The sequence below is a fragment of the Porites lutea genome, chromosome 2 (genome assembly GCF_958299795.1).
Source record: "Porites lutea chromosome 2, jaPorLute2.1, whole genome shotgun sequence".
Lineage (NCBI taxonomy): Eukaryota > Metazoa > Cnidaria > Anthozoa > Scleractinia > Poritidae > Porites > Porites lutea.
Genome location: NC_133202.1, coordinates 7,540,742 through 7,552,794, shown reverse-complemented (window position 1 = coordinate 7,552,794; position 12,053 = coordinate 7,540,742). Strand labels below are relative to the sequence as shown.

Here is a 12,053-nt window from a genome sequence, read left to right as displayed (position 1 = left end):
ATCTACATTACATTGGGTTACACTTTTTTCAGCTCGATCGAGAATTTTTCTGCCTATTGCCCAGTCTTGCGCGGCTCTATTCTGCTGCCGCCTCGCCATCCGAGCGTCTTCGCTCGGATGGCTCGTTGGCAATTATTACTTATTTATCAGTATTTTAGTTATTCATTTTGTTATTAGGCAGGTACCACAAGGAAATGATTTGGTTATTCCTTTTTAATTTAGATGATAGATAACTTTGTAGGTGATAATTATTTGTAATGCACTGAACTGGGGGCCTTTCTCTGCTACCAAAAGAAAATCTTTAACTTTTAAAACAAAAGGGTCAAGGCTTCTTTGCTGAATCAAGGCACTGTATCGTGGAACACAGTGCTTTTTAGAATTACCGCCAAAGTAGCAGCTTTATTTCCTGAAAGAATGATTATAATGGAAGCTTTATTTAATGCATGGCTAATTTCAAATTTTCAGGTGACTTTCCACCCCAGGTATAGAGGGTACATAAAAGCACATTGTGGAAGTGGAGAAAGAGTAAGAGGAAAGTAAAACAGAGGAAAGAATTATGGGAAAAGGAAGAAATGAAAAAATGGTTCTAGAATTGTAAACAAACAACTTTATTTTTATAAAAGTAATAAACAATTTTTTTTACACATTTTATCAAATTCTTAGAGTGGAAAATAGGTAATAGGTCACAAGGAGGGGAAGGAAAACACCTTCCCCCCCTCCCCCCTTGAGTGGAGGAAGGGGGAAGAAAAAGAAAAAGAATTCATCCCAGGATCAACAGGAACAATTTCCACACTTTTCAACACCATGATGGTACCACTTGGCTGAGGACTGTTGTCAGAAAGTTCAGTGTGGAATAGGGTATGGAAGGCAGAGAGTTTTGGTGACAATGAGGCTCCTAGGATTTGAAAAAACAAAACAAAACAAAATACAAGTGCAAAAAAGCAACTATAAATAATTTTGCAAAAATCCTAATATTTAGGATAAATAATTTGAATTGATACTAGAGTTCCTAGTAAATGTAAAAAGATAGCAGGTGAACATGGGCGGGCTGGCAGAGGCCAGCAGTAGATCTAGGGAGGTCCCCAGCCCTCCATATTTCTAGATCAAATTGAGGACAACAGTGCCAAGAAAATTCTTTTCTAGATTGAGCTCCTCCGTACCTTAAGGTCTGAATGAGTGGTTCCTTCCCGCCACCTTAAGGTCTGGTGAGAATCCTCCCCCCCCACCCCACCCCTCTTCTTATCTGAAGGTTCCGATCTGCCACTGTAGGCTCAGGGTCCTATATCAGAGCTATACAGAGACACTACACTAATACAATCTGCAGGACCATTTTTTTTTTTTTAGAAACTTGAGCTTGTAATAGTGATCACCAAGCTACAAGAAGTATGACCTGAAGTAAATTAGGGACCTGTCATTTATTAGAGGGTGGGGGCAGGGCTGGTGCAATTCTTTATCCCAGGTGAATTTTTTTTATACCCTCCCCCAATTTCCTGCAGAAAAAAATGTAACCCTCCCCCTTGTATGGCCCAGAATAGCTATGACCCTCCCCACGCAAAAAGATATGACAGGGATTATTAAAAGAGATCAACTTTTACCTTGTGATGAAGGGAGGCGCCAATACGACATTCAGGAACAGGTATCTAAGATCACCTCATGCATTGAAGCAATATTGAGGACGAACAATCCTGGTGCAGCTGGAAAATTTTACACGACCGATTATGTTCTTGTCCCAGCTGATTAGTTAATACTGAGGGCGAACATTATGAAGCTCAGTGAGTTACTAAAGAACATATTAGATATGGATAGACACATTAAAGCTCACCTTAACAATAGCGGTCAGTATAAAACACGCCTTATTGCAGACCAAAAAATGTCATTTTCCACATCCGTTTTCAGACCAGATCTCTAAAATCCATACCCATTTTCGGACCTGGGCTAATTTAGCCTGTTCCAGGCTCTCAGATAGTTGGGGAGACTCCCCAGTTTTCTCGCGTTTTATTTTCGTGTTTTCGCTTTCTCAATTCAGCAGACCCAACTATCTCAGACCCTGGAACAGTTTAGGTCTAATTAGGCAGAAATCATGTCATCATTACCAAGTTAGAGCGGAAACAAAAAAATTCTCCAAATGCATTTCGAATTCGCACATTTCTATTTCGTTCTTATTCATTTGGAATTGAAACGATAAATACGTCCATTCATGTACGCTCCTGTAGTTCCCTCGAAAACCATACCCGACCTGCACACCAAAATGGGCAAAGTATTTTCACAAAGGCCCAAAACTCCTACCCTTCCATTATATAAGGGAGTACTACCCCCAATCCTGACCCCTTTCATGATTGTTAGAGACCGAGACAAGGTCTAAAAGTGGGTGAAGAAAATAGCATTTTGATCCGGCTCATGATTCAGAGAACCGAGCGGCACACCTCCACCAAGACTGATTTATAGGAGTATTTACAACTTTAACTCACGTGTCTTGCTATTTAGCGATCTTTTGATCCTATTTTCCTTACCTAGAACCAATTAGCACCGTTTTTACCAAAGTGGTCCGTAGTCCGTATTTTACACCCAGTCCGCAGTCCGCGTCTTATACCTTGTCCGAGTTTTATACCCAGTCTGTGTTTTCCAGTCCGCGTTTTATACCTAGTCCATATTTTATACCCAGTCCGCAGTCCGTAGTCTGCAGTCCGCAGTCCGTGTTTTATACTGACCGCTATTGTTAACACTTGGAATCAACTAACCCATAAAGTTACAAGATGGTTAACTGACCTTAACTGTATTTGTACCCTCTTTGTAAACGTAACAATCATGTTTGTATTGGGAAGTTCAGTATTAATAATCTAGATGGCCAAAACTTCCATATTTTGGCCATTCTTATTCTGAAGTATCCAACTTATTCTGAGCTATCCAAACAGATACTTTGCTATGAATATGCTTTACACGGCAGTCGCGGTAGTGGTACTGTAATTAAACAGACATTGTTTGCTCCTTGCACTAAATTCTTACAAAAAAGAACGTGAAAAACAACTAACCTCTATGTAGGCTTTGATCCATATTTTGGAGTAACCATTCTCATCTTAGCCTTCTTCAGTCTTTGTATACTTAGTCTTTCAACACAACAAGGTCGTAAAGAGTCGGAGCGATTTGCCGAAAAATAATTTTATTCAGTCTCCGAGCGGATACCTGGGGCGCTTTCCATTCGACCAAAAATTCCGGAATGAAATTTCGAGTATTCCATGTGACGAATGGAACAGTATTTTCCGGTTGGTTTGAACCAAGCCGTCCCAGTCTATCACGTACCAATTTTCGCGCGAAAATACGAAATAAACAGGGGAATCAAAAAATGGCGGACTCTTTGTCTATTTTACTTGCTTTAGAGTTGCTCGACGACTATGAAGTTGAAATAAGCGAAGTATTGGACGAGGACGACGACATAACGCTGTTCAGTGTGGGTAGCTCCTACATGCGTAGGAATTTAAACCGAGTCCGCGACTATTTGCCTTGCAATAAAATATAGGAATATTTGCCTTGCAATAGAAAGTGTGCTCGTCACTTATCACATTAATTTAAGAAATTGCGCGTAGCTTATATGCATTTTCGCACTACTTACGAAAGTTTGCCGTGGCTCCGGTGCAAAAGTGGTGCAAAAGAACATTCAAGTCATCTGTCGAATAATAACAAGCGGAACACTGATATTGAGCAGAAGAATTGGAAGCCATGTTGAGTTCGATTTCCGGGCTCCGAGAAACTGGGCGCGAGCAGGAATGGTCGAATGGAACGGAATTTTCCGGTTATTCCGACTTTCCGGAATTTTAGGCCAACCTCGGGAGGTACACCCAAAATTTCGGAATGAAATTCCGGAAAATGTCTGTTCCATTCGCTGCCAAACCCGGAATTTCCGGAATTTTTGGTCGAATGGAAAGCGCCCCTGATTTTGGAGTATCCATTCTAGTCACGACAAGCACGACCCTTTCGGAGTAGTAAATGCATTACAGTCGAACCCCAGTCCGTAAACCACCACCCAAAATGCGAAAACTTAGTGTTCGCTTACGGCAGGTGGTCGCTTACTAGAATCGAACTACAGGGTGCCTCTTGCGAGAAGATGTCCACGCTTTCGACTATTCGAATCCAAGACAGGTTTGGATTCTGGATTCAGGTACTGGATTCCAGTCTTTATCAGTAAAACTTGGATTCCGGATTCCAATAGTTAAATAGTGAGATTCTGGATTCCTTGAGTTGTATTCTGGATTCCAAATACCCAGGATTTCGGATTGGACAAGCAAAATTTTCTCCGATCTCGGAATCCGGAGTCCTTTAAAAGGGGCAACATCTTCTTTATGGAAGATCATGATTGCATTCAATTTCAAAGTTGCCATATATATGTGTAGTTCCATATTGTCGCTAAAAGTTCTTCTTATACTCTAAGTAGCAAAGTCTATACTGCTAAAATAGAAATCAGACCATGCGTCAAGTGGTCGCTAACAAAAGGTATAAGACAAAGGGAAATTATTTTAAAAACCAGCAGCCCGAAACGCTGTCGTGGTCGATTACAAGAGATAGTTGTTTACAAGAGGTTCCATCTCCAAGGGTATGAGCATAGATGACGGGATATGTTATGTGTGGCCGGGTACTTTCGGCGGCGGCGGGGGCGATGGCGGCTGAGCCGTGAGGGAATTTGACTTGTTCCCAATCTTCTCGCGGCTCCGCCGCCAAAAAAGCGACAGCTTCGTGACAACAGAGGGGCGCCCTAGTTATGTGTAGTGTCATCCTAAATTTACAATTTCATGTTGCTCTGTCAGAACTCGGTTCTTTGTTTTCCTTTGTCATTGAATTCTTGACCTGAGTTCCCGACATTCGTTCTTGAGTTTCTGAGTACCGTATTTCTCGGATAAGCGGCAGGGCACTTATTTAAAACTTCGTCTAAGAAGAAGGGCGCTTATTCTGTGTTTTAACTGTCACGCCATCAAAAATAAAAAGGAAAACCAGTCAATTGCTGGTTCACACGTGATGTCACGGCGGCCATGTTGGTGGTCAAGAAAAAAAGCATTTCTCTCCTCTGGGAACTAAACTCTATTTTCATGTAAATTCTTCGAGAAAAAATGCTATTGTTTTGACTCGCAACATGGCCGCCTTGTCACGTGGTTGCAAACCAGAATACAGAAAGTCCAGAATCTGGGAAAATAAAAGAAGATAAATATACAAAAAGCCGCGCCAAGAATCAGGTCTGTGCGATAATTCATATGCAAGATATTTGGAAAAACGTTTAACCCAAATTTATAAGGCTTTGTATGGAGACGCCATGTTGGTGTCCCTTTGAGGGGCACAAATATGGCCCCCGGAAACCAACAGAAACACCTGTTTTTGACTTTTCTTACTTATGCGTGAATTCGTCGCTTGAGGATCTCATAAAGATTAAAGTAATATTTATTCTAAGGCAAGGAATGTTTAGATAGCAAAATCTCAAAAATCAGTAACGTTTTTAACCCACATAAGAGCTTTCCCGGCCGCCAGCTAACTCCACACACTCCCAGCTAAATGCCGCGTCCCGCAAAAGCCTGGAAATTCGAACGACTTTTATCGCAAAACGAAGAACCCTTTGGAACCAATAATTTGTATAAATAAAGGTTTTTAGGTGCTGTAATAACCATGAAAGTAGAAACTGAAAAGACTGGATTAGTTTGAATTTTGGTGACGTCATGGGCGCTTAATTAAGGGGGGCGCTTATTAAGTTTTCCCAAGAGATCATCATAGGACCTGTCCTATTTTGATCTCTTGGTTTTCCCCCATGTTGGTAATCAACCATACCGTAGTCCCATTTTACAGTATATTTTATAAATGTTGAAGTTGAAGCTAAAAGTTGACGTTGAAATAGGTTTTCCTTGTATTCCTACTATTTAAGAAAGGGATGGGGAGGGGAGGGGAAGGGGACACTTATTCGAGTGCCACGCTTGTTTGAAATTTTGGCCTGGGGCTCGGGGAAGCGCTTATTCGAGGAAATACGGTATTCTTAAGCCCCTCACTTCCTAGGAGTAAGAGTGCGTTGCTTAGGGATGACCGGGATCAGGATCAGTGATTTGAGATCACTCGGACCATGGAACATCAAAGAAACCGACGAATCCCCTCTGGAAAAGATTCATCGCTTTCTTTGATGCATCGTGATCCGAGGGATCTTGGATTATTAATCCTGATCCAGACCAACGCACCCTAAACTTCACTTGGACTCAGCGACCATCCAACAGTGTAGTCTGAAATACCACGCGTCTCCACCCCCTAACCCGTGGGGCTTAGGGGTGGAGACAACGTGACCATGAAACAAATGGACAAATGAGTCTGGGGTCGTTTAACCTGTAAAACTTTCTGAAAAAGAAATTCAGTTTCTGCGGGGACTTAATCATGAATGGAAAAAAACACGGAGTTTTAAGAAGGTAATTTTTTTCCGTCTTGTATCCTGGTTCCCGGAGATGTAAAATTTCGCGTCTTTCTCGCCAGTTTTTAACCTCCCACGCAGACGTTTTTAGGGGTAGAACGCCAGTGCGTGGGCTAGCCATTGCAGTTTTGGGCCTTCTAAACAAAACAAAATGGCAGGTAAACTAGTCAACCTGACGAGAATGGTAGACAGTTAATTTAATTTAAGCGTAGATCAGAACAAATATGACGATTGAATGCAACTTTTCTCTCCATCTGTCACGATTATTATTTCTTTCTCAATCAGTCGTTCAATTGTCACCAATCTTGTAGTTAGGATCTAATTTTAGTTCAGTGCTGAACTTTTTATGAGTCGAATGTGGAAGTGCATTCTCTCAAGAAGTCCTTATGGCTTTTTTTTTTTTTTCTATTTTTCTGAAAAAGATTAAAGTCGACAAAGGTCTAGTAAAATTCTTCAAATTCCTGGCATTATATTTTTCTTTGTCTCTATGTTTTGAGGGGTTACTGCACCCGTGTGGGTGCAAGCTTCCTCTCTTCCCACCGATATTTTTAGGAGCTGCGGTCTACGTCATCATCTACGTGATTTACCTCACTTGCGCGCGCGCCAAAGGAAGTGCATCCTCTTTTCAAAGTGGTCGAAAGCGAAAGAGTATTCAGCTTAAAGTGGTATCTCCTTTTAATAATAAGTTTATTATTTACTTTCTTGTCAAAAGACAGAAGAAGTGGTCTCTGCGTTGAGGTATTTAGGTCATCAGGATATAAACAAAGATGATCGACATTCAAAAAGAATTAATACTCGGATAGAACCGGATGTTCTCACTTCGTTTTGTGTTTATTGGCAACGATATTAAGCTGAACGTGGTTACAGTCGCTCATCTTATCTGATTCTTCATGGCCACAAAGTGCGAATTACCAGAAAAGGTCAATGAGAAACTACTTGGGAAACTACAGGAGGAAATAGAGGTGATAAACTCTAAAGAACACGTCTTTTCTGACGAGGAAACGAATGAAAGCGTGGAGTGTTCTTGTTCGTCACAAGAACCCAAAGAAATTTCCTTGAAGATTGTATGTGTTGGAGGTTATACTGGCGGTGTAGGAACTAAAGGTGTCTTTATTGATGATTATCTTCATGTTTGGCCTCCAGTTATGACTTATCGAGCTCCTCTTATCGGAGTAAAATTCTATGTGAAGGTATTAAGGTGGCAGAAAAGTATACAACACAAGCCACTCTCAATCAAGCTTCAAATCTGGGAGATCGCCGAGCAGGAACGCTTTTCCAAAATGGTGAACGTTTATTTTAAGGACAGTCATGGGGCGTTGGTGTTCTGGGGGGCTCGTCGACGAACTTCACTCGACGAAGCCCAGCGTTGGAGAGAGATGGTGATGGATACGTGTCCCTCAATACCATGTGTTCTAGTCACGGATAACATAGCTAAAGAACCGATGCAGTGGATTGGACCTGGGAAGATATTCGAGAGCAATCTAGCGCTGGAACAGTTCTGTAAAAACCACGGTTTTGTCGATCATTTCGAGATTAAGTCTCGTGACTGGGAAACTGGTGAAAAAAGTGTTTTCGGACAAGCGGTGAATTGCCTTCTTGACGAGATTTTGAAGAACCAACCATGCGAATTAGCTCATTAAATATGAATGGCCTCGAGCGTAAACAACCTGATCAGATTATTTTTGGCGTTTGTAGAATTGCTACAAATATTTCAGTAAGCCATTCGTCAATCGCTTTTCGTGATTTTGTGCATGGCTCAGTTTGACTGATTTGATACAATCTCCTCTCCGGTAAACAAGACAAAAGTCACGCACTTCGGTTCCTGACCGGGGGTGGAAAACTGTTTCAAGTTCTGTTGTCCCTGGGGGGTAACCTTTGCAAAAATGTCCGTTCCCAGTTATCATTATGGCAACCAGCCATTGTGACAACCAGTACTTTTCACTGCTAAAATTATTAGGCAAAAGCAACACTGACGAAGCGGATCAGTTTGAAATATCTCTTTTTATTTGCATGCCAGGCTCCAGTTGTTTAAAAGGTGGATAGCACTATCCACCGGATAAATCTCTATCCACTGGATAGTGCAATTGGCTCCCCTAATATTTATCCACTAGATAGTGATTTATCTGGTGGATAGCACTATCCAGCTTTTGAACAACCCAGGCCAGATGGTGTCTGATAGTGTGGGCAAGTCTATATTAGGTATTTTGAATCATCACTTAAGGCTGGGAGTGCGAGTCGTAATGAGAAGTGTAGAACTTTGCAATCTAGTGAAAACAGCGTTCTGATTCCGCTTACGGCGCTGTCATTTACGATCAAGGAAAAACTAGGTTGTCGAAGTCACAAGTAGAATTGAAGCGGAAGAACTAAACCAATCACAAACACAAGACTGCGTCCTCAGCATTGTAGTTGGTTTATCTTTCCTCTTTTTTTTTAGACAATCCAACAATCTGGTTTCCGGTAGATCGTAAGTGATGGAGTCATAAGCGAAATTGGAAGAAAATGGAAACGCTCTGATTCTTTCCACTCTGATTTGATTGCGCTTATGACTCTGCCTATGACTCTGATTTTGGATGTTTTCACTGAGTCATAAAGGCTCTTACAACTCCGTTTACGACTCAGACTCTCACTCTGTCCCTTGTGAAAACGAGCCTTTAACATTTGAATACTTCCCCCAGCAGTGAAAAATGTGATCAATGATATGTGAAATTTTAGCTGGAAGATTAGAAACCCCACTCTTACTTGGGATAATGGTACATGTAGATGTATGGCACTTAGCTCAAAAGAAAGGGAGAAATGGATGAAATCAGAAACACACTTGTTGATTTAGAGGGGGAGAAATAGAGAGAGAAAGAGACCATTACAGGGTAGCCCATTTAGAAACCTTAAACACTGCTATCAATAAAATTGGGGTTGTAATAAAAATTGAAATAATCATAATCAATGATCTTCATTAAGACTTTTCTTGATTGGATCAGCAGGCTTTCCAGAATAGAATAAGACAGCGTCTTCAGCATACATTAGCATACAACACTTGTGAGCAAGGGTCAGTAAATCATTCACATGAAGCACAATTAAGAGGTCTGAGAATCGATCCATGAGGTACATCAACAAAAGTAGATCTTGCCTCTGAGATGTTGTTGTGATGTCGGGTTGGCGATGTTATTCAAGTATTGCCACTGTCTCCACTGTTTAAGGATCACAGTGTACAAATCAAATGTATCACCAAACGTCATAGAGGATTTGATCAACGCCTGTGCGTCACTTCAAGAACTGAGAGTTACTTGTGAAAGAGACGAAAACTCGAATGAGGCAGATTTTTTTTTCTGCTTAAACGAGAAAGTGTTGAGCGCCGTACAAATGAACTACAACTTGAAAAAGGTTTATTTCCTTAATTCAGGAATCAATGAAAAATCCCCAAAACCCAACAACCTGAGTTCTACCTTAAAGATAGTCAGGAAGTTACTCGTACTCCTTAATCCTTTCTCTTTCCATTGGAGCAGCTGCTATAAAAGCCATGGCCGTAGCCAACTGCTTTGTGTTGTTGTTGTTTTAACAAATAGTTACTGGAGTGCCCGTTATTAAAGTCCTTTAGATTTAAAGTGGGTGTTTTACAGAAATTGGTCAGACTCCCGGAAGCTTGCACCTATTGGTGCTTGTCAGGAAATCAGTCAAAATTTATTCTAGATCCACACCTGTTAAGGATCTTGATTGAGTCGTAAACAGGGTGCATATCATTTCACTATTACAGGGTTCGTACAGGTCATGGAAAACCTGGAAAGTCATGGAATTTAGTAGCCACTCCTTGAAAGTCATGAAAAATTAAAGTTTTGTTTGGTAGATTAGTTACTGCCGATGACAAGGCAAGGACAATGTCAGATAGAGGGAAGTGATTGAACAGCGCAAATGGCATGTATTTTGGTGGACACCAGAGTTTGTGTCTGTTGAACTGATTAAGGTCCAAAAATACCCTGTAACAAGGGAAGTCCTAAAAATTTTTGAAAGTGCCAGCTAAACCTAAGGTCTTGGAAAACTTAAAAAGGTCATGGAAAAAGTCGTGGAAAGTCATGGAATTTGAGGAGCTCAAAAGTGTACGAACGCTGTGTGAATGTCTTCAACATGGTGTCTTTGTGCACTAGTAGCTGCAAAATGACATTAATGAGGGTGATGAATAAACGGCGTGGCCACAATGAACAGTTTGTCTTACAAAGGATCAGGATTTGGAGGCCGTGGTGGCATAACACCCAACCAAATTCCATTAAAGTGCCCCCCAAAAGGTGTGCTCACCATGTTTGCAAAAGTAGGCACTGTAAATCCTCTATTAGGCCCCCCTCTCAAATAAGCCCCCTCCCTCTAATAAGACCCCCTTTTCAGGGGAAGAAAGTTAATAAAGCCCCCCTCCCCTCCCCTAAGTATTCCTCACTAATAAATGATAGACTGTATTAAGGTCTATAAATCAATCACGACTGTTTAACTTCGTGTGGACTGATCCAGGATAGTTTATTTACCAACTGGAAGTTGGGATTTGTTTTTGATCCTTGGCTGCACCTCCAACCTTCTTATTCCTGAGCTTATCCACTTTGTATTCTAACTTTTTATGGAGAACTGATACCATCGCCTTTTCTAAATTAAATAAGCCCCCCGCCCCCCCAACCCTCCTCTCAAATAAGGCCCCGTCTCTATTAAGTAACCCTCAAATGGGTTTGAAATAAATAAGCCTGCCAGGGGGCTTAATAGAGGATTTACAGTAAATGGAAACGGATATTTTTCTATCTTTTGGTCTACTACCTTTTCGTCCCCTTTGCTTTGCTCACCACCCGGGGGGAGGGGGGGCGGGATACTGCCATATATGGGCTATATAAGTATGTGCCGCTGTGAAGGGTATGGTTTTCAAGCAGTTTACTCTAGAATAGGGTATATAAATAAGAACATTTGGGTCTAGAATAGGGTATCATTTTTCAGAAAACTGATCAGATGGTTGAAGATTTTATCGAGACTAGGGAAACAGCTACTCTAGGATAGGGGGATTTGGGGAGTTTACTCTAGTAAAGTATAGTGAACTAGCTCTGGTATAGGTTAAGGGTTCCAGGGTCCCAGTGGCACATCCCCACCCAGAAATTCCTAAAGTACCCCCCTCCCCCACCCCCCGGGGCTCACCAAAAGTGGAGATCTTGCTAGCAGGCTAGTTCCCATGCACTTCACAAACCTCTGTTCCACAGGGGACAGTTCTCTCTAGGCGGGGAGATGCAAGACTTTGGGGATGGGATTGATAATGACCAGGCCTTGACCCACCACAGTGGCCAGCCAAGTATGTGTATTTACCCCCATATTATTATACATTGTGTTCATTATGTCTCTTCTCACTGGCTACACGCCTACAGTTAACTATTTAGAAATCAACACAGACTGCTCATAGTTATCTGCTTGCAAAAGGTACTTATTATAAAGGTCTGATTCCTCCATTGGTGTCAGACTGAAACTGGTTATAGAGGTGACCACTTAAAGAGCAGGAGACAGTTCTACCACAATTAATTAGAAAGCAAACAATTTCTGGGGGGATACCAACAAAGGGACCACTGTAAAGAGAGTGACAAGCTCATTGGATAGAGTACATGAGAGGAGTTAAAGTATT

General features: G+C 41.5%; 1 protein-coding gene across 1 annotated transcript; it reads left to right on the top strand.

The window, feature by feature from the left end:
- The first annotated feature begins 7,032 nt into the window (after positions 1-7,032).
- On the top strand, positions 7,033-9,952 carry LOC140927597 (ras-related protein Rab-38-like). The gene has a single exon (XM_073377274.1). It carries the CDS (start codon positions 7,315-7,317, stop codon positions 8,062-8,064), a length of 750 nt encoding a protein of 249 aa, XP_073233375.1. The 5' UTR covers positions 7,033-7,314; the 3' UTR covers positions 8,065-9,952.
- The last annotated feature ends 2,101 nt before the right edge of the window (positions 9,953-12,053 follow it).